The sequence below is a fragment of the Amborella trichopoda genome, chromosome 13, assembly GCF_054954075.1.
Source record: "Amborella trichopoda isolate Santa Cruz 75 chromosome 13, AtrichopodaSantaCruz75HAP2 v2.0, whole genome shotgun sequence".
Classification (NCBI taxonomy): domain Eukaryota; kingdom Viridiplantae; phylum Streptophyta; class Magnoliopsida; order Amborellales; family Amborellaceae; genus Amborella; species Amborella trichopoda.
Window position 1 is genome coordinate 9,688,487 of NC_142348.1, and position 21,785 is coordinate 9,710,271.

General features: G+C 34.7%; 1 protein-coding gene across 23 annotated transcripts; it reads left to right on the top strand.

The window, feature by feature from the left end:
* The first annotated feature begins 6,286 nt into the window (after positions 1-6,286).
* Positions 6,287-20,390, top strand: LOC18432195 (nicotinamide adenine dinucleotide transporter 1, chloroplastic). 23 transcript variants are annotated; one of them, XR_016046810.1, is made up of 11 exons: positions 6,287-6,504; positions 6,850-6,936; positions 11,634-11,740; positions 14,227-14,275; positions 14,443-14,555; positions 15,888-15,982; positions 16,207-16,295; positions 16,394-16,488; positions 18,694-18,803; positions 18,907-19,071; positions 19,313-20,390. XR_016046810.1 is itself a non-coding variant. In XM_020665944.2 (9 exons), the coding sequence occupies exons 1-9, from the start codon at positions 6,435-6,437 to the stop codon at positions 19,643-19,645; spliced, it is 1,038 nt and encodes a 345-aa protein (XP_020521603.1). In that variant the 5' UTR covers positions 6,287-6,434; the 3' UTR covers positions 19,646-20,390. The 23 variants fall into 23 exon arrangements, 4 of the variants coding, with proteins under 4 accessions (XP_020521603.1, XP_088710973.1, XP_020521604.1 ...); XR_016046821.1 differs by having other exon boundaries at positions 14,443-14,469; XR_016046819.1 differs by having other exon boundaries at positions 14,443-15,131; positions 19,313-19,752.
* The last annotated feature ends 1,395 nt before the right edge of the window (positions 20,391-21,785 follow it).

The window sequence follows — 21,785 nt, forward strand, 5'->3', positions numbered from 1 at the left end:
TCTTCTCCTATATAGAATTTGTCTTTATTCATTTCAGGAGGTGGTTTAAATAATATAAACTTCTTTTCTATTATTTTTTCAGTAGTGGGTTTCAGATAATTTTCTATTCTAATGGTTTGTCTACCTATTGATTTGATATACATATTAGTATAATTATTTTGTTCTATTAAATGTGGTAACAAATCTAACCTATTGGCCAGTTCTTTGTTAGACATCTTATAGGGTGTAGCTAGAGTCTCTGTTTTAATTATTTTCTCTTTATCCTTCCCTTGTCCTTGTCCTTTAATAATTATACTTTGTTCGGGAGGATGAATACTAGTAATATTATTACCATTGGGTAAATCATATTTTTGATATAAATCATTTTTAACCATATTGATTTCTAGATGTGGTATTGTCATTTTTCTATTATTTAACAATTCTTTTAACCAGATAAAGAAACTGATATTTTGTTTTTCTTATTTGAGAAATCTAATATATTTTTTATGAATTAATTGTATTAATATTTTGCTAAATCTTTGTAAATACCAATTTTTTCTCTGTTAGTTTTCGTTGGCTAAATAGTCTCTTCTTAAGGCATTAACATCTATTTTTGGATTTTCACTTATGGTTAATAGCTGGAATTCAACTTCACTGTTTGAAAATTCTTGGTTACTAGATGCTGGTTTATATCGAGGTATTTGGATATTATCTTCAGTTCTTGTGACCCCACTTATTTCAGATTCTAATTTCCTAGAAGGTCCTCTGGAATATTGTTTTAAAGGTTTTCCATATGTATCGTATCTTATCGCCGTTTTAAATTTGATTTCGACTTCTCCATCTATATATTCGAGTTTGATTCGTAACTGGGGTTTTATCACTATTTTTAGTATTTTGTATAGTCCCTGTTGTAGGTAATTTGATATGGGACCATTGTATCATTCTTGGTATTATCATATTTGTTTTTTCCATATTTGTTTGAAATAAGGTTGTATATCCTTTTGCATCTGTTTGGATAGCATTTGGACATAGTGTGGTCATAACTTTATAATATAGTCTATAAACTATTGCTATATTTTGTGAACCTAGATCCATGTTGAATCCTTGTGCTTTTAGATTTAAAGTTAAAACTTTAAGTATAAGAGAGTCTGTTAGAGACATCGAATAATTTGGGAAACAATTAAAATAGATAGGTCCGTTGCATAAACTGGATTCTATAATTCCTAATAGTGCATCATTAAATCTGTTATGTCTAGCATCTCTGAGACATACCATGAGTGAATTATTTAATGCAAGCCTTGTTAAAGGTTTAATAGCTATCTGGATTAATCTGATATGTAGATATTTATATCTTTTGGTTTTATGATCTTGAATAGTTTTATTAGAACAATTTCTAACTAAATTTCTAACTAAATTTTTATTAGAACAATTTCTAACTAAATTTTCCATTATTAGGTTGCAGATGAATGCCTTTAGGTCAACCTCTTACGTCCTGTGGACCTGGACGACTCTCTTGGCCTAGATGGTCACTATGACTGGGTACCAACAACTTCAACGCTCGGACCAACTTTCTTTAATGGAGAATTTAAATAGGTTCTAAACTAATAAAATATTATCTTGATCTTGCTGGTCTTAATGTTTAAAAATTAAGCAGACTAGTCCTAGATTTTAATCTGGCTCTGATACCAATTTCACCAAGATCTATAATTTAATCAATTTAATCAAACTAATCGTACACAACTGAGATAGATAAACAATATTAAACTAATCGTACATAACTGAGATAGATAAAAAATATTACTAACAGTCCTATAGATACAGGAGAAACATCAATTAATAGCCATGTAGAGTATATCGCCTGATATACTTTTGTACTTAACACAGTAAGAATTTGCATTTCATAAAGCAAAACCAAATATATTTCAAACTAAATACATAAAAGCCAAGAGATACTTACAAATGACACTAGCAATAACTACAAAAGAGTTTCCACTCAGCTGGATAATAATCTGGAAGATTTCCCAATTACAGTCACACATGTGTATTCACAACTTACTCAAACCACTCAGACTATCTTACAACTTACTTACAAACCATTCATGAAACACTTTTCTTGAAAAGAGAGAGAGAGAGAGAGAGAGAGAAAAGAGAGAGCAGAGGATTCAGCTCATTCTTCGCTTGCTTCTTCAGGCATAGGGCTTGCCTTCTTATAGGCATGAGGTTGAAGTACTTTATAATTTTATTTGGGTTCCGGGACAGGTGGGTGGTGATGGATAGATAGCATATTCCTTTTATAAAAGGAGGACAGTTGTGTGGTTGAGGTGTTAGCGTACTGTCGATAGCATAGGAAAAAGTAGGATAAGGTGTCTGCTACGGTGAAAAGTAGGATAAGTGGCTGCTACAGTAAAGGACAGGTGTGCAAAAGTAAAGGACAGGTGTGCAAAAGTGATTATAAGTGGGACAGGTGTCTGATAGGTTTTGTCGGCCACTGTTTAGGGTTGACAGCTGGTATTGGCCAAGATTCTTTTGGGCCAGAGTTTCGGGTCTCGGGTCTTAGTATATGCTTTGTTTCTGAGAAAACCCATGTGCTGACATGTCTTCATCTTCATCTTCTTCTCTGCTTACCATTGCCATTTCTTCATTTTCTTCATTTTGATTGGTTTCAACAGCTTCTTCTTCAAATAACTTATATAATTCTTTTTCCAATTCCTTTCTAGTAGCTGTTAAATTTTTCTTTTTCATCTGTTTAATGTATTCTCTTAATTGGGATGGATCATCCATTGAGATTGGCATCTGTTCTTCCGGAATTTTATATAACTTTATCTTTTCTGGCTTCAGGTTCTCATAAACATATATATCCCACCATTTGACAGCAATCTGTTTTCCTATGGTAGGGATGTCTTCATAATTTTGAAATACTGGTTCAGATATTGCAAATTTCCATTTAACTATCCAAGGGATTTGATAACATGCCATGAAGTATAGATGATAATCGATTTCTGGCCTATTTTCATTATATATGATAAATTTTTCTTGGGATTTGCTCAGTGGTTCAGGCAGGATTTTGGGGATAGATCCCCATATAGCAAACTAATTAATAAACCAATTAGGGAATGGGTCATGTATTGGTAATTTGAACTGGAAGAACCAAGTGTGTGAATAATACTCGTTTTGGACTGATAAGACACGATGCCAGGCATCAATATAATCAGAATAAGTAAAGCTTTTATTTGGGATGCTTGGGGCTTTCAATTTTTTAGTCCTCAAAGGTTCTGATCCCCAATCACTATACTTCAGGATTTTTCTGATCTATAATTTTGAATAAGCAATTGCAGCTGAATTTTTTATATTATAATGTATTAAAGATATTGATCCTGTCTCTAACAAGATGCTCTCACTCCATTCTCTTGTTTTTAATCCACATGATGGATTAAGATTATTGTACAGATATATTTTAGCAATTTTGATGGGGTCTTCTATTGAGGTTCTCTATTATTCATATCTCTGGTACTTATTCTTTTTACTATATCAGAGAAATTATATTCATTAGGGCTTTTGAGGATATTAGTGGGCTTATTCTTTGATTTAGTTATATTAATGAATTGAGTAATGATTTTCCTTTTCTCCTCTGGGTTTGTAATTTTCTCTATTAAATCTAATATTAGATTATCTTCATTGGTTAAAACATTACAAGAACAACTATTATCTTCTTCTGAACTTGTTATAGTTAGGTGATCATCACCTATAAACCCTATGAAATAAGAATCAGATGTATCACTATTAGAACTACTACTACTAGTATAAGAGATATCTAATGAAATTATTTCCTATATTTGATTTCTTATTTTTTCATCTAAGATTATGTTATTCAATTTTTGTTTTACTCTACAATTACTTTTATAATGTCCTACTTTTTCACATTTAAAGCATATGGGTATTTTTCTTTTACCTGATTTGCCTTTAGATTTATTTTTCGGCAAAATTTTTTTTATAAACTTATCTTTCTTTTTAGACTTTCTTTCCCTAAAAGGTTTTGGGTTTGCATATTTCTGATATTTCTTCTTTTTATGTGATTTTTCATTTAGATTAACATGATAACCAAATTGTTCTCAAAAGTCTCTTAATTCTTTTTTGCCTGTCATATTTTGTTTGTCTAATTGTTTTTTCAATTTCATGTCTGTACACAGGCGAGGCTTTCTATACATATTTCAGCAGATAATTCTCCTAAGGTGTATGCAGAGTATGGAATAGTTCCTCCATGTTTATTTTTTAGTCTAGTTTTTATTTTTTCAGCAAATAAATGTGGTAATCATGCTATAAATTTTTCTTTCCAAAAATCTGATGTACTATCTTTCCTAGTTAATAATTTTGAAAAGAATTCGTCTTTATATCATTTATAATGTGATAGGTTAGACCAATGGTTTAAAAACCGGATCGGTGACCCGGATCGGGCTTTTCAAAAACCGATCCGGATCGGCGAATCGGCGATCCGGATCGGCGAATCGGCGATCCGGATCGGAATCGGGTGAATCGGTCAGAATAAAGCTTCAAAAAAATCCGAAAAAATTATTAAAATTCATTATAAATATTGGTTTTTAGGAATTCAATAAAAAATGAGGGTACTCCATTAGGAATTTTCATGTTTTTGAATGAATATGCGAATATTGATATGTTCTTTCCCTGCATGAACCGCCATTCAGCATTTAATTTACAGTATTTCGTGCTCATCCCTACACTGTTGCTGTTGGGACTCGATATGTGAATAATATGGCTGGGATAGGGTGGCCTCAGAATCATCATCTCTCTCGTTTTCTCTTTGAATAATATGGATTAAAAAAAAAAAAAAACAAATTTTCAAAAAAATCTATCATGGATTAAAAAAAATATCACAAATTTTCAAAAAATTCTATCATGGATTACAAAAAAAAATTCGATCATGGGTTAAACAAAAAAAATCACAAATTTTCAAAAAATTCAATCATGGATTACATAAAATTCGATCATGGATTACATAAAATTCGATCATGGATTACAAAAAAAAACAAACAAAAAAAACAAAAAATTCAATCGTGGATTACAAAAAAAGAAAAAAATAGTTCGATCATGGATTACAAAAAATTCAATCATGGATTACAAAAAACTCTATCATGGGTTACAAAAAAAGCAAAAAACAAAAAATTCAATCATGGATTAAAAAAAAACAAACAAACATTTCAATCATGGATTACAAAAAAAAAACAAATATTTCGATCATATATTACAAAACATTCGATCATGGATTACAAAAAATTCTATCATGGGTTACGAAAAAAAAAAAAAAAACAAAAAAATCGATCATGGATTACAAGAAAAGAAAACAAACATTTCGATCATGGATTACAAAAAATTCTATTATGGGTTACAAAAAACCAAAAAATTCGATCATGGATTACAAAAAAAATCTATCATGGATTACCAAAAAAAAAAAAAAAAAAAAAAAAAAAAAATTCCGTACGGAATCGCCGATTCACTGTTCGGATTCGCCGATTCCGTACAGTGAATCGGCGATTCACTGTACAGAATCGTCCGGTTCTCTCTAGAACCGGACGATTTCCGATTTTCGGGCGATCCGGTTCCTTTTTCACTATTTCCGAGTCGAACCGGGCGAGTCCGGTTCGACTCGGCGTTTTTTAAAACGCTGGGTTAGACATATATATATATATATATATATATATATATATATATATATATATATATATATATATATATATATATATATATATTTAATATTATTTGTGATTCTGATCTCAGCTGTCATAGCTGAGTAGATGGTAGAGATAACTTGAGTTACAATGTCACAAGTTAGCTCTTAACCGTTAGGTCTTGATCAGACAGCTCAGAGTTTCTTATTTTTATTTTTTATTCTATAAATTATCTTAAGCTAAAATTTGGGGCATGCATTGATTTGACAACTGTGCATTTGATAAAAATAAAAAAACAATTATTTATGATAATAAAAATTACCAGAATACCTCTCAAAATTTTAAACGCATTTTGGTCATTTATTTTTATAGAAATATTTATTTTTTATTTTTTCCGGGCCCTAATTTTATTATGGGACGGCACGGTCTAGTTAGAAGACTAAAGCACTTCAGCCTTCTGCCCTAGGGTTTCAATTGTAGACTTATATCCGTTTAAAATATATTTTTCATTTTTGTCGACTCTGTTTTCATTTATGTCGACACTCTCCCATTAAATCTAGCACTTCCGTCTTCGGTAGAGAAAAGAGAGATATCAAATCGAGGGTTTCCTTCTGTAATCAAAGGGGTTTCGTTATCTTGTCAATGGGTCTTTTGATTTCATGTTCAATGAAGAAAGAAAAGAAATTCGGAAGTTTAATTATAATTGATTTGCATTATTTGGTTATTTGAGCTGTAATTTCATTGAATTTTTAGTAGTTAGGATCAAACAAGAACATGGGTTCAGATTCAGGAGGCCCAAGTACCAGGGATCTTCTCTGCAATGCCGTTGCTGGGGCAGGTGCAGGTTAGTTTTTTCATGGGTTTTCCAATTATTTTTCTAAATAATTTTCGTCTGGTTACTCTAGTTTCATAAATAACGAGCTTTTTTTTCTTCTAGTTTTCTTGGTGAATTCTATATCTCTTAGGCGAGATTTTTATGAGAAAGAAAACAAAAAACTTTAAGCAAATTCTATTTGGCTCAAAACATTTGTCCTTTTGATTCATGCTTTATTCTGCAAATGATGAAAATATTGTGTTTTTCGAAGCCAAGTTACCATTAAATATTGGTTGGTGCTCATTGCCATTGTTAATTTCTTATATCGAAATAATTAAATTGATAGTATTATTGCGATAATCCTGCACATTGTAGGAGCTATTGCTGCGACTTTTGTGTGCCCTTTGGACGTTATCAAAACACGACTCCAGGTTCATGGCCTACCCAAACATGCTCAAGGGGGTTAGTTGGAACACTTTTTTCTTTTTCTTTCTTTTTGGGGTTTTCCTTTTCAAATTGTCTCAATATAGTCATAATAGTTTGATAGCATTTACGATTGTACCTTGAAGTTGTTCTTTTAATGATTTAATTTGAAACCTCATCTTCTGGACTCATCTTGGAAGATTAGACATTGTAAAGAGCATATTCACTATATGAACTTTAACCCTTGAGAATGGAATTCACCTCCCTAGAATCATAAAAAATGTGGCCTTTCAAAGAAGTAATCACAAGAACTAATCACTGTGTGGACAGTTTGGATTAACTGCTATTCCACTGAGATGTCTGTTAATAGTTGACACTGCAATATTGGTTCACCTCCACTGTCTGTCATAAAGGATGGATAACCTTTTAATTATATTTACTGTAGACATTCTATTTGTGTAGTATATCTACCCAATGCCAACTGTGCACTGGTTTTGAAACTACAAAGCCATTGACAAACGAACTCTGAATAACTACAACTTGTTGTCCATTTCAAAATCCAAACCCTTGCTAGGTATATAACAAGAAGAGAGAGATGGAGAAAGAAACATGACCTCATCAAAAAGCAGAACTGGAAGTTAATAACCAAAATACGTCCCATGGAAGAGGGTTTCATTTCTCTTTCAAACTGCTCCTAACTCATTTGACATGAGATTATTCCTTGTTCTCTAAAACAGACTTCTACAATCGGACTTCCTATTCACTGGGGTTGATGTTAGAGTGAAATCTCAGCGGATCTTAAGAAGCGAAAAGCCTAAGTGCCATTTTGCCCCTCTCATCTTTATAGTGTTTCTTATATATGTTCTGAGTCAGTCATAGCTTTTAGCTTTTCCCCTTTATTCTGAGCTTAAGTTGTCATGTCTGTTATTTTCTTTGTAACTTCTTTTGGATATTTATATTCACATCAACAATTAGTGTCTTTATGTAATACTTGTCATTGGCATCAACTTGAGTAAATCCTGCATACTACTTTTCAAAATAAGTAAATAAATCATGCCAGTGTTTCAAAAAAGCGCTAGGCGGGTCCTAGGCAACCTGGGGCTCCTAGGTAGCCTGGGAGTCCAGGCCGCCCAGCGTCTAGGTGGGCGTTGAGAACCTGGGCGGCCTAGTTGAATCCAAAAAGGATTCTATAGTTATATATTGTATAAAATATATATACAATATATAAGAATTAGGTATTTAGGGCACATCAGAATTCAAAGTATACTACACATTACCACACACTCCATAAGCATAACCATAAGTCAGTCCATAATCCATATCCAATTAAAATTTAAAATTTACCATTCATAGTTCAATCAAAGTTCAAAGTTTAATAATTATTCAACATTCATCATTCATCATCAGAAAAATTATGGTCAGCTGCATTGGCATCATATTCATCGGAGTTGTCACCCTCCTCGACATATTGGTTGTCCTCATCTGTCTCTTCTGAATCGGCCTCTTCTTCCTCTTCCACCCTCGTTCTCTGTGCAGAAGATCTAGTGGCCCTATGAGGGTCAGCTGATGTCTCTGAAGCATCATCAACTAACCACTCCATAGCATTGTCTATATTTTTTGATCTGATGGGGTCTCTCTTATCTCTTTTAGCAAACTTGTCTTTCAAGAATCGATTATACTCGACATAGACTAGGTCATTGAGCTTCTTTGATTCAAGCATGTTCCTTCTCTTTGTATGAATCTAACAAAATCAAATGAAACTAATTAAAATCTATGGTTCATGTATTATTAATACAATTATACAAATTACCCTTACGACCTTACCCCTTCAAAAGTACTCCAATTGTGCTCACAACTGGATGAGGAAGTGGTCAGGTTTAAGATCCGAATGGCCAATTTTTGTAAATTTTGTGAACTACACTCATGTTGGCTCCACCAATTGGCTGCAAAGATATAGAATAAAATCAAAAATAAATAATAGAATTATAAAAATGAAACTTGATTACTTGAACTTGATGAACTTAAGAATATTATTACTACTTGGATCAATTTTGGTCCTTTGCCTCATCGCCATTGGACTCCCAAAAGACTTTAATGAGCACTTGTAATTTATCAGCTCATCAACGTATATAATATCCTAGATGTCAAGATCAGGGACTAGCACATCTACACACTTATTAAATCCAGTCATTTGTGTGTATATCCTTGTCAACATAAAAAAAAGCTGGGTTCAAATAATAACCAGCTGCATGCAATAACCGATGTAGCTGCCTATTCCACTTCTCATCAATAATCTCCTAAACATGCTTGTAGTAGTTCTCATCATCATCAAAATTTTGGGCTATCTCTCTTTTGCATTTCTTCATAACCTCATATATGTAGCCCATTGAAGGCTTGTCACCATCAACCATGCGAACGACTTTGACAAGAGGAAAAAATACCTTAAGAGCGCCGTTCACTCCTTGCCAAAAAGCCTTAGAAAGGATAATATCTCTCACTTTCTTCTCAACCTGATCCTTGGACCACTTGCATGCTTTGCAGTCATCCGAGGTAAACATCTGCCTCAATTGTACTATCCTCGAATGTATGCTATCTAGGCATAAGTATTAGGTCGCAAATCTTGTGACCCCAGGCCTCACAATCTCTTTATTCTTTGTAAAACTACGCATCATGTTGAGGGTGAGATGGTGGCCATAAATGAAATTTATAACTGACTTAGCCTTCTTCACTGCACCTGATATCTCGGTTAAACCACCAAGAGCCTCAAGCATGAGGTCTATACAATGTGCTGCACATGGTGCATGCGCAACAAATTAGCCGCAATAAAATTAGGAGCAGCGTTGTCTGTGACAACCTGTACAACATGATACTCCCCAACCTCCTTGATTCCCTTCTCTAAAACTTGGAATATGTAATGGGCATCATGGATATGCCAGAGGTATCAATAGACCTAAAAAAGACAGTCCCTAAAGAACGATTCACAAGCAAATTCATCGGACTTCTTCTCTTCTTATCTCTCCAAGCATCAATCATAATAAAAACCCCATACTGAGCCCATACATCTTTCTTAACTTCTACAGCTTCCTTCGTGACACTCACCACCTTTTTCAAAAGAGGCTCTGAAAGCTCATATGGGGTCGAGGGTTTCATCCCAGGCCCAAATTGGCCAATTGCCTCTAACGCGACATAGAAGCTGCTTACATGAGCGATATTGAAAGGAATGCTCGCCTCATAAAACCATGTAGCAAGATAATAAGCAGCTACATCTCTCTCTTCCTTCTTCATTCTATTTTCAAGGGTAGTTTACTTCTTTGTTTTCTCTCTTGCAACCTCAGGGTCAGGCCGAGGCAAAAAACTATCCATAGGGCCTCTAACCCGAGGCTTCTTACTCCCAGAACCAAAACCAGAACCAGAAGCAATTACAACTCCCTTTCCCTTCCCTTTCCCTTAATAATGGATTGTTCTACTTCTACCTCTTGACATCTCTCCCTAGTCCCATCCTCATCACTATCATCATCATCATAATTGACCCGAACCTCAGACCTAATCTCTGCCATGGAGGTAAATCTCTTATCTTTTTTCATTTTTACCATATTCAAAAAATTGGTTATTTTCTCTTTAACAGCATCAATAGTCTTTTTACATGGGCCAACATCCCCCCTGATACCGACAAGATGTTTCTTGAACCGGTTTATGCTCCCTTTTGTATCCTTCTCACAAAAATTGCATCTTATACAAGTTTTATTATTAGGATCTAGATTGTAGCCATATTTCCAACCGGGATCACGACTCCTAAGAAGACATCTCAAAATAATGCAATTTAGACAAGCAATAAAAAAAAATACTTACTTTGAGTTTGATTGCTCAATCTCCAAACTTCCACCTCAAAGATGCTTCTAAGGACTCAAAATCTTTTAAAAAATCCCCCAATAGATTTATAAAACATCAAAAATTAAATCTAATATCAATGGGTGATGTTTGAACAATATATCATAACTTTGAGAAACCTTTCGATCTTAAAGAAATCACAAAAAAATAGTTTTTTGGAGGCTCTCTCTCTCTAAAATGGGCTCCAATAAGTTTTACGTTTCAAATGGACCTAAAACCCCCATTTTTGGCCCTTTAGTATAAAAAAAATGGACAAAAAATGCCCCCCACCAAAAGCAATTTCTGCCTCTGGGTGGGGCATTGGACCTAAGCAGTTGCTTAGGTGGTTTCCTGGGCACCCAAGAACCACTGCTTTTTTAGCGCGCCTAGGCCTGGGCGATGCGGCCAGGCTCCCAGATGCACCTCGGTGGCCGCCCAGGTGCTGGGCGGTCCACTTTTTGAAACACTAAAACATGCGCACCGTGTATATGAGTTAGTTTTATAAATAATGTTGATGGGATATGATCAACACTCAGCCTTGTAGAGTTATTCTATGGAAATCAAATATGTAAAAGGGGTCCCATTTTATAACATGTATATATTAGAATTGTCTAAAATTGAGGGAAAAATCTATGGCATATACATTAACATTTCGTGCTTCCTGTATCTAATTAGGATCTACTTGTAGGACTAAATGAAACTCAACTTCGTAGTCTATAGTTTAGGACATCTTTTGCCATAGAATTAATTGTCTTTTTTCGTTTTAGGCCTTATTAGTTACGTTAATGCCTTTGAATTGGATTCATGTCTGTCTTATGGTGCATGATCTATTTTATGATGTTTTTCCTGATCAATGCTGATACTCTCAGGCAGTCTTATTGTTGCAAGTTTGAAACAAATTGTAAAAACTGAAGGTGTGAGGGGATTGTATCGTGGTCTTTCACCAACTGTGCTGGCTTTACTTCCAAATTGGGCTGTAAGTTTCATGGACCAAAATTTTGAGTTATCTTTGAGTAAATTATTAAAAATTTGAATCCTTCATAGAAAGAAAATTTCAGTTAATTGGCAGTAATTAGAGATAGGTTCTGTAGCTAGCTTCCAAGAGGATAATTGATCTTCTATTTTGTAGTAAATCAATATATGGATTCTATTAATTGCTCAAATCATATCAAATATTTTTTCTATTGTGGTGATACTGTAAAAGTTATAGTTGAATTAGTACTAAGGGTGCTTTGTTCATGTCAGATATTTCAAACACGATCTCTATCTGTTTTTGTCCAATGATTTAAGTTGCTTAGATTTAGTGCTACTCATCTTGATTTCGGTAACTCTTTTATAATTCTTCCGTAAGCATATTTGTTGTTTTAGAATCTTTATGAATCTAAACACTTCAATTTGGCTGTGGGATTTACTTCTCATTGAATCATCATCATTATCATCAGAGCTTTTTCCCAATTAATTGGGTCGTCTACATGATTCCATATGCATCATTCTGCTCTCTATTAAAGGCCCTACCCTCAGTGAGGTTATAAGTCCCCATATCTCTTCAGATTGCTTCCAACCATGCCCTTTTGACCCCTTTCCCCTTGCCATTTTCAGTCCGTCTACTTGAACTAACTTGCACCTCCTAACAGGTGCGGTACTTGGTCAGTGTCACTCATAGCCAACCCACCAAAGTCTACTCTTTTTCATCTTATCTCCTCTTCGTGCCACACCTAAATTCTCTTGAATGGATTCATTTCAAATTCTATCCCTTCTTGCTTGCTACTCATCCATCTCAATATCCTCATCTTCGCTACACTCATTCTATGGGTATATTGTTTTTTGTCCGCCCAATATTCCGTCCCATAGAGCAAAGCTGGTTTCACAGCTGTCGTATAGAACATGCTCTTCAGCTTCATTGATATGCGGCGATCGCATAAAATTCTAATTGCATATCTCCACTTCACTCACCCAACTTTAATTATATGTGTGGCATCGTCTTTAATCTCTCCATTTTTCTGGATTATCGACCTAGATATTGAATGTGTGGTCTTTTTTGTACTTCCTAGCCGTTAATCTTAACTACTTCCTCGTCTCTACTCCTATTATTACTAAACATGCATTTCATATACTATGTCTTAGTCTGGCTAATTTTAAAGCTTTTGGATTCTAAAGTATCCCACCAAAGTTCGAACTTGGTGTTGACACCATTTTGGGTTTCATCAATCAAAACTATGTCATCTACGAACAACATGCACCACGGTACCTCATCCTGTAGGTGCCTAGTTAAGTCATCTATAACTAAGACAAAGAGGTACAGGCTCAATGCTTACTCTTGATGTAGACCTATTGTCACTGAAAACTCATTCGTCTTTCCACTAGTTGTTCGTACACTAGTTAGCGATCCATCGTACATATTTCTCACCAAGTCGATGTAGTATTTGGAGACTCCTTTCTTTTTCAACACCCACCAAATCAAATATTGAGGTACTCTATCATAAGCTTTCTCTAGATAAATAAAAACCATGTGAAGGTTTTTTCTCTTTGCCCTAAATGTCTTAATTAGTTGCATAACTAGGAAATAGCCTCAGTTGTTGACCTTCTTGACATAAAACCAAATTGGTTTTCAGATACAATTATTTCATGCCTTAGTCGTTGCTTAATCATTCTCTCCTAGGGCTTCATAATATGATTCGTAAGCTTGATTCCTTGACAGTTTGCACAATTTTGTCTGTCTCATTTGTTCTTGTAAATAGATACCACAATACTTTTCTTTCTTTTGTCTGGCATTTTCTTTGGTCTCAACATCTTATTGAACAACTTCATTCACCAGTCAATGCCAATCTCCCCCATACACTTCCGAACCTATATCGGGATACCATCTGGTCTTAAAGACTTTCCTATGTTTATCTTTTTTAAAGCTTCTTTCACTTCGGCATCCTAATTCTACGAATGTATCTATGACCTTCGCCCTCAAGTTATCATATCTGTTGAGAAGAAAATTTGTGGACCTACAATTGCAAATTGTTCATTTCACTGATGGATCTAATACCTAGTTAGGGGCATTTGATGAACCCCAAAACTCCTAAATCATCTCTCTCACTCCAAGATCAATTAAAGAAAACAGAAGATTTTGGAGGTGTATGAATGCTTCAAATCATAATTTGATTGAATCTAGGCCATTCATTTTGATGGACATCATATATTAGGAATTCCAACTTGAACGTCTTTTTTTTTTTTTTTTTTTTAATTCTTTTCTCTTGAAATTGATCACGAGGTAGCAGAAAGGTACCTGGCACACATTGGCTGGAAGGGCATTTGAGGTGATGCAATGTCCCTCTGCTTTGGTAGAATTTGTATGGTGTTTTACCCATGATAGATCAGCTGCAAATTGTGCTCTTAATGCCTTTATGTGTTTGTTCAACTGTTTATTATAATAATATCCTCTATGGTAGTGGATGCTGAAATCATATTGTGCAGGTGTACTTCACCATATATGAACAAGTTAAAGGCTTGCTTCAATCACATGGTGAGTTCTCCATGCACTTATTTTCTGAGGCTATATGTTTTGTTATCTTGTAAGGTGTGTTGCCTTCTTGATTCAGCTGATTATAGTGAGATGCTTTATTTATACTATGTTTTTATAAATTATTATTTCTAACTTATGATGTCTATGGATTGTGGTGTCAATGATAGACAGAGGCAATAATCAACTTTCAATAGGTAAGCACATGCTAGCTGCATCGTGTGCTGGAGCTGCAACAGCCCTTACAACTAATCCACTTTGGGTCGTTAAGACTAGGCTTCAAGTATGTTGTATTGTTAGTCATTCAGTCCCTGTTTAGTTAGGCATCTCAATGATGCCTTTTGCTTTTTATTCTTGCCAGTTGCCACCATCAGTCTTTATCCCTTTGCTGGAAAATTTATTTTCAAGTATTTGTTCCTTGAGTTATCTTGTTCATGGACGTATAGTATTATAAGAGAAGCAAAATGAATTTCTTACATAGTTCAAACATATTACGTGTTTGTCGTTTGATTATGATACTCTTTTGGTGACCAGTCAATTTTAATTATTGTATCATTAAACCTGCATTATCAAATGCTGTGGCAACCTTGCTGACAAGGAAATTAGAGGCAGCGGAGCAGATGTGACTGGTTTTTAACAAGTCACTGCAGAATGATCCAAGTATACAATGTACACTAGACATGAACAAGGTTGCTTGTGAATGTTGTGTATACAGTTAGGGAATGAGAACCTTACTGCCATGGTTATTAGAAGTAAGCATACATCAACAGTTTTAACAGAAGTTGATATTGAAGCTGAGCCTGTGTACTTTGAAGTGTTTGAAGGTTTATAGGATTGAACCCTTCTATCATGCCATAATGTGAGTCAACGGGAGCACTTCCTGAACTCCTTAGATCTCCTTCTATGTTTAATGGTACTAAGTTACTATGCATGTTCAGTAGGCATGTTTAATGGTACTATGTTTAACGGAAAAATTGCTCTTTGGACTTTGGGAATGTACTACTTTCTTTCTGCTTGCCTAAATGAAGAAGTGGGATCCAAATTTCAAACTCAGCTGTTTGGTTTGTATCCAAATGTATACCCATACTAGTGCCCTCATGGGTGCTTAACATTAAAAAGAAAAAACAAAAAAAAAACAACTAAAATGATGGTCTCCTCACTGGTATTCCACACTTAGTCCAAGGTAAATTGAATATGTCATGTTCTTACTAACTTTTCTCTGTGTAGCACTGACAAAATGAGTAGGGGGACAGGCTTGCCACTCATTTTTCTCGGGTGGAAATAAAAAAACCTGGGTGGCATAACTGGCCTCGTAAAAATCTACTCTACATTAACTAATTTCTGGAGGCTGAAAGTGTAATAGTGCCGGACACATGTCTGGCGTGATCATGACAAGCGAAATGAAATGTAAGGTTAACACTGGTTGTCTAAATGCTGAGAGTTTCTTGGTGCATATTTTGTAATAAAATAGAACTACCTCCCTTGGACTTTGTAACTTTTTCAATTCTAACAACTCTTTCCTGATTAGCTTCGCTTCTTGCATTATGCTTAACTCATGCATATGGCCGAAAAATTAATTTCTTCTAAATAGTAGTAATTGTTTCTTCATTTGCAGACGCAAGGGATGAGGTCAGGAGTGGTACCTTATGGAAGCATACTTTCATCTCTAAGAAGGATTGCTCATGAAGAGGGGATCCGAGGACTATACAGGTCAATCAATTCATTCAAATAAGAGAATTTACTTTAATATAGTTTCCTCATTTCTTTGATCTTTCCCCTTTTCAAGATGTTATCTCCTTTTATTTGATATTTTCTCTTTTGATTCTTTGAAAACATAGTAAAAGGAAATCTTAATTCAGACTTTTTTTTTTCATGTGTTTGGTCTTTTCTGACAAGGTGTTGAGCCGAATTGCTGATTAATCTTCATGAAACAGTGGCCTTTTGCCAGCCTTAGCAGGGGTCAGCCATGTTGCTATCCAGTTTCCTGTATATGAGAAATTGAAGGCTTATTTGGCTGCCAGAGGTAATATACTGTGCTTCTAACCTTTACCATCAGTCCTTGTGAAGCTCTTAATTGGTCTTTCCCTTTGCGAGTTTTACTGAACTAATTAAAGGGTGCAGAAAACACTACCCCAGATAAACTTAGTGCTGGAAATGTTGCCATTGCTTCATCAGTATCTAAGGTTCTCGCCTCAACAATGACTTACCCCCATGAGGTATTTTATTCGTCAATGAATATTTTTGTATTTTTTGGGCGGGGGGATTTTAGAAAGTTTGCAAAAAGCTTCTACCTTGGTTTGGGACTGGTTTTTCCCCAAATATATATCATCATCATCATCATCATCATTTTAGCCTTGTCCCAATTAATTGGGGTCGGCTACACGAATCCTGGTTCTTCATTCTGCTCTATTAAATGCCATATCCTTAGTGAAGCCATAAGTCCCCATATCTTTTCAGACTACTTCCAAACACGTCCTTTTGGGCCTATCCCTTGCCTTTTTCAGTCCTTCCACTTGAATTAATTTGTACCTCCTAACAGGTGCTGTACTTGGTCGGTGCCACACATGGCTACCTAAGTCTACTCTCTTTCATTTTATTGTCTATTGGTGCCATGCCTAAATTATCTCGAATAGATTCATTTTGAAGCATTCCACCTCATAAAATAAAGCTGGTCTCACAGCTATCCTATACGACTTACCCTCAGCTTCATTTGTATGCAGCGATCACATAAATTCTTGTTGCAGAACTTCACCTATCCAGCTCTAATTCTGTGTGTGACATCGTCCTCGATCTCTCCATTTTCTTGAATTATCGATCCAAGATATCAAAAGTGCGATCTTTTTAGTGTATATATATATATATATATATATATATATATATATATATATATATATATATATATATATATATATATATATATATATTTAAACCTTTGATTAATAAAATCTTTTTGAGATTAATTTTTTTTGAGAAGCTTGAGAAATCATATAAATCTCATTTTTTAATGAGATTGAAGACTGAATTCTACTAAATTTCTTTTGCGTCATTTTACATTTATGACTTTCACTGTATCGTGTGGTTTAGAAATTGGAAGTTTAGATTGGAATGAGTATGGAGATGAATTTTGAACTTGAGGTTGTAGACTTGTATTTCATTTCAGTTATTCAATATTTGGGTGCTTCAATAAATTTATTGATGTGTAAATATCCAATATTATATCTTTTAGCCTTTTATTCTTTGTTAATTAACTTGATCTTTCATCACTAAGTGAAATTAATATATTACAGTTGTGATACGTGATTGGAGGATTTCAATGTGTTTTGCAGCTTTCAGGCACATATATTTGCATAAATGCATAGTTAAAATAAATATAAATACTTTACTCGTAGATGAAACAAATATAAGGATGCTTATAGGTGTGTTTGAATTGCACAAATGTGCATATACTGCTGTCAAAGTGCCACAAACTATGGGCTCCTAACTAGCACCTATGCACCTAGACCCCTTTTGTGCTGCCTGGGCACCGCCCAGCACTTTTTTCGACTTTGGTTGTCTCAATGGGGTCCACTGGGGTGAACATAAGTTTCATCTTTTCTAGTAAAAACCTAGGCTACCCTGGTGCTCCACCTGGGCATAGGCGATCCTTCCTGGGTGGCTACCTAGACGGGTGCTAGAGGACAGAAAATGCCCTCGGGCAAGGGTCATTTTGATCCTTTCCCCCTCTTAAGAGGCAAAGGATGGATGATGGGGTATCCTAAACCCCCCACCCAAAAAAGAAAGTATTTTTGGGAAGGCTTTTTTTTAAAAAAATTTGGATTAATGAAAACTTTTGGCGATTAAAAGTTTTTGAGAAGATTGAGAAATAAAAATAAGTCTAATTTTTTTTTAATGAGATCGATGAATCAGTTCTTTGTAATATTCTTTTGTATAATTTTGCTTTTATAACTTTCACTACATCTGATTTAGAAATCGGTACTTTGGATTTTGAAATGTGTATGGAGATTCGAGCTATGAATTATTGACATGAGGTTGTGGACTCAAAATATCATTTCAAGTATGAAATATCTGAGTGCTTTTATAACTTCATGGATACGTAACTATCCAATATTATATTTTTTAGATTTAGTTAACTTATTAATCTCATATTACTAAGTGAATATTATTATTATTATTATTTTTTGAGAAAGCATTGCAATGGTTGCTGCTTTATGTTGTGCCACTGTTGAGAGAATTGAATATTGATTTATTACGATTGTGAAATGTGATTCAATGATTTTAATGAGTTGAACAACTTTCAGGGACATATATGTGCATATATAGGCGGTTATAATAAATATAAATACCTAAATATATGTAGATGAAACAAATATATGTATATATGTGTGTCTGAAGTGGACATATATGCATATATTGTTGTCAAGGAATGTCTGACCTGGGGCTTCTAAGGCACCAAGACCCTTCTGTGCTGCCTGGTTGTCGCCCATTGTTTTCTTCAACTTTCGTTGTCTCAATACAATCCACCGGGGCAAAGGTAAGTTTTTTCTTTTCTAGTAAAATCTAAAGTACATTATTCTTGTTCAGAGTAATTTTCCTTTTCTTCACTGTGTGTGTGTGCATGTGCGCCCCTCTTGCAGGAAGGCAACTAGGTAGGACAACCCTGTACCTCTCTTTAGAAATCCAGTCTCTCTCTAGCTTGTTTTGTGGAAAAGCAGTGGATTGGGACACCCCGGCCCCTCTCTTACCAGAAATGTGGTGGGGGGGGGAGTCCCCCTCCTACCTTCTCTTTTGTGTGGTGCAGGGTCAGTTCTCTGTCTCACCCAGATGGTCCAAAGAAGTTTTCTTTCTTCTAGTAAAAGTCCCATGTTGCTTTCTCCTGTTTAAGAACGGGCACTTAGTCTCCCAATTTCTCCTCTCATTTGTTTTTTAATAACATGGGCCACTCTTGTTTATTACTTTTTGAAACTGTTCATATATTTTCTGGTTTCTTTCATAATTGTCACATCTTTTCTCATGTAACTCTCTCTCTCTCTCTCTCTCTAGGTTGTGAGATCAAGGCTTCAAGAGCAAGGGCAAGCTCGGAATTCCGAGACCCACTACACAGGAGTCATTGACTGCATAAAAAAAGTATACCACAAAGAAGGCATGGCAGGCTTCTACCGTGGATGTGCCACTAACCTACTGAGAACAACCCCAGCTGCTGTCATTACTTTTGTAAGTTATGAAATGATACAAAGATTTTTGCATCGTGTTTTCCCACTTGAGAGACAAAACCCACGCATCCGATCAGAATCTTGTGGCAGAGAGGAGAGAGAGAGTGACCCTGGTTTAAGAACCTCCCAAACAACATCAAACAGTAGCTCACATTCTTTTTAAAGCAAGGATCACCTAACATCAAGACACTAAGAGAGTAAGATTCATGGTGGGGTTTTTCTGTTCTCCTCCCAATTGTTAAATAAAGGTCTCCGATTGTTTGGTGAAAATCCTGGTGATAGAATTGCTATGCTTACATTTCTTTGCATGAGTTGTTCAGAAAATAAGTGACAATTAGGTGGGGAATGGATTTCCCATTGATTGAATATTCTTTCGGTCTGTGGAAATGGGCCACAGGGGAGGGGCACTTTCAGACATATATATATATGAAGAAGGTATCAATTAGAAAGCAAAATCAGAACGACAACAAAGAAAGGCCATTGCACAAAATGCAATAATGTAGGGAAAGGAAACAAATTGGATGATCCAAAAATTAGAAGGCCAAGAAACTGAAGTAATGTTCAATGGATGTATGAAACCGTGTGACGAGCTACATCGAAGTGGACAAGAAAAGGAAACAGGGGGAGAAAATTTGTGACAAGAACTCAATTAGGATCTTGTCACAGGTTCATCCAAATAGCGATAAATTTGTGATTTAAGAGGGATTCTAGACCTGATGGAAATCCTAGTTCCTTGGTAGGTATTTTGTAGAAGTTTATGTAAAAGTAAACATTGAGGAAACAGTTAAAAGGCAACAAAAAAAAAAAAGGTTCAGCGTTGTGGAGAATTTTACTGAACTTTTGAGCACGATACAATTGGTCCCCACTCAATGAGAGAGAAGCTGGAACATGTGATCTTTGTCCTTTTCTATTTGAGCGGCTTAGTACTTTTTTAGTTTGGTACTTTTGCTTCTGTCGCATGAAGGTCGCTGGAAACGAAAGGGAGAATATCATTTTAAAGGTTAAGTCACTCTACAGGCCATGAAGGTGTCCTATCATCCTAGTTAACGGTAAGAGTAGTAGTGCTTGTGATCACGACTTGCGTACTTTTTTTTAAATATTTTGAAAGATAAAATTTGAGTTTAGTAGAGAGAATTTTGAACAAATAAGGGTATTTTGATAATTTTAATTGCGCCCAATTCACTTGAGTAGAGCAAAAGCTAAAAATAAATGTAATTCATCATCTTTGGCAATGTGGAATAAGATCTCATAACCAAAAAAGGAAAAAAAAAGAAAAAAAAGAAAAAAATTGCTTTCGTGCTAATCTCAAACAATTGAGATACTTTCGTCATTTGGTAGTTCCCTATAAAGCGTTTTCATCATTTGGTTCTGGCCAATTAAGTAGGCGTAAAATTATGAAAATGCCCTTTGCTTTTTTGGGTTCTTAATCATGAATAGTGGTGATTTGGTCATTTTCTATGAGATTTTCTTAGGGGACAATGATGTTTAGAGAAAAAAACACGCACACATGCTTATTTAATTTAACCCTTTATTTGATATTTTCCAAAAGGAAAAGCTAAAAAGTGTATACAGGGTAAGGCCCTAAACAATCAAATTAAGCCATGTTTTAAAAATTCACACTGCTGAAAAACCCTCAATTTGATCGTCTCAACCTCAAGATTTGTTGATATGAGAAAAAATAGATTTCAAGTCTTATAAATAATGCATTTTTTGATGTATTGTCTAGGCTGTTAATTTTCAAGTTTTTCGAGTGTTTATAAATAAGATCCAGTTTCTATACGATCAAGCCAACATATATAGAAATGCAGACCTATTAATAAATCTATTTTTGAGATGGATTTTTGGACTTAATTTTTAATCACATGTAATATCTAACATGGAGATGAATATAAAAAATAAGTAAATTTAAAAAACTAGAAATAATAATTTTAGTAAGAAAACATTTGTACTGTTAGTTTCTATTGTTTTTAGATGGAACACCTACTTGCATCCATCTTTAAAATGAATGCTTTACACTTTTTGGGCTGTTTATGCAATCATGCAGGCGGGACCGCATGAAACAATTTTCCTTATAAATATCCTTGATCCATATTATTTTTGAATATTTAAATTTTATAATTAAAAATAAAAATAAATCTTCATATCATAAAAAATATTTCAAAGACTAAAACAACATACTTCAGGACCATTAGGACAATTTGAAGGTGCGCCTATGGTGGCTGAATTGTAAGATTTATTTATTTTTTGAAACGGCAGAGTGATAAGATTTAATTGTACAACTTAAATAGCCAGCATTAATAGTC

What these genes read in the sequence shown, in the direction of transcription:
- LOC18432195 (XM_020665944.2), top strand. Translation starts at nt 6,435, where the DNA reads ATGGGTTCAGATTCAGGAGGCCCAAGTACCAGGGATCTTCTCTGCAAT. An exon ending in GGGATCCGAGGACTATACAG is followed by an intron (nt 15,983 to 16,206) that starts GTCAATCAATTC and finishes TTCATGAAACAG; the next exon opens with TGGCCTTTTGCCAGCCTTAG. An exon ending in CAATGACTTACCCCCATGAG is followed by an intron (nt 16,489 to 19,312) that starts GTATTTTATTCG and finishes CTCTCTCTCTAG; the next exon opens with GTTGTGAGATCAAGGCTTCA.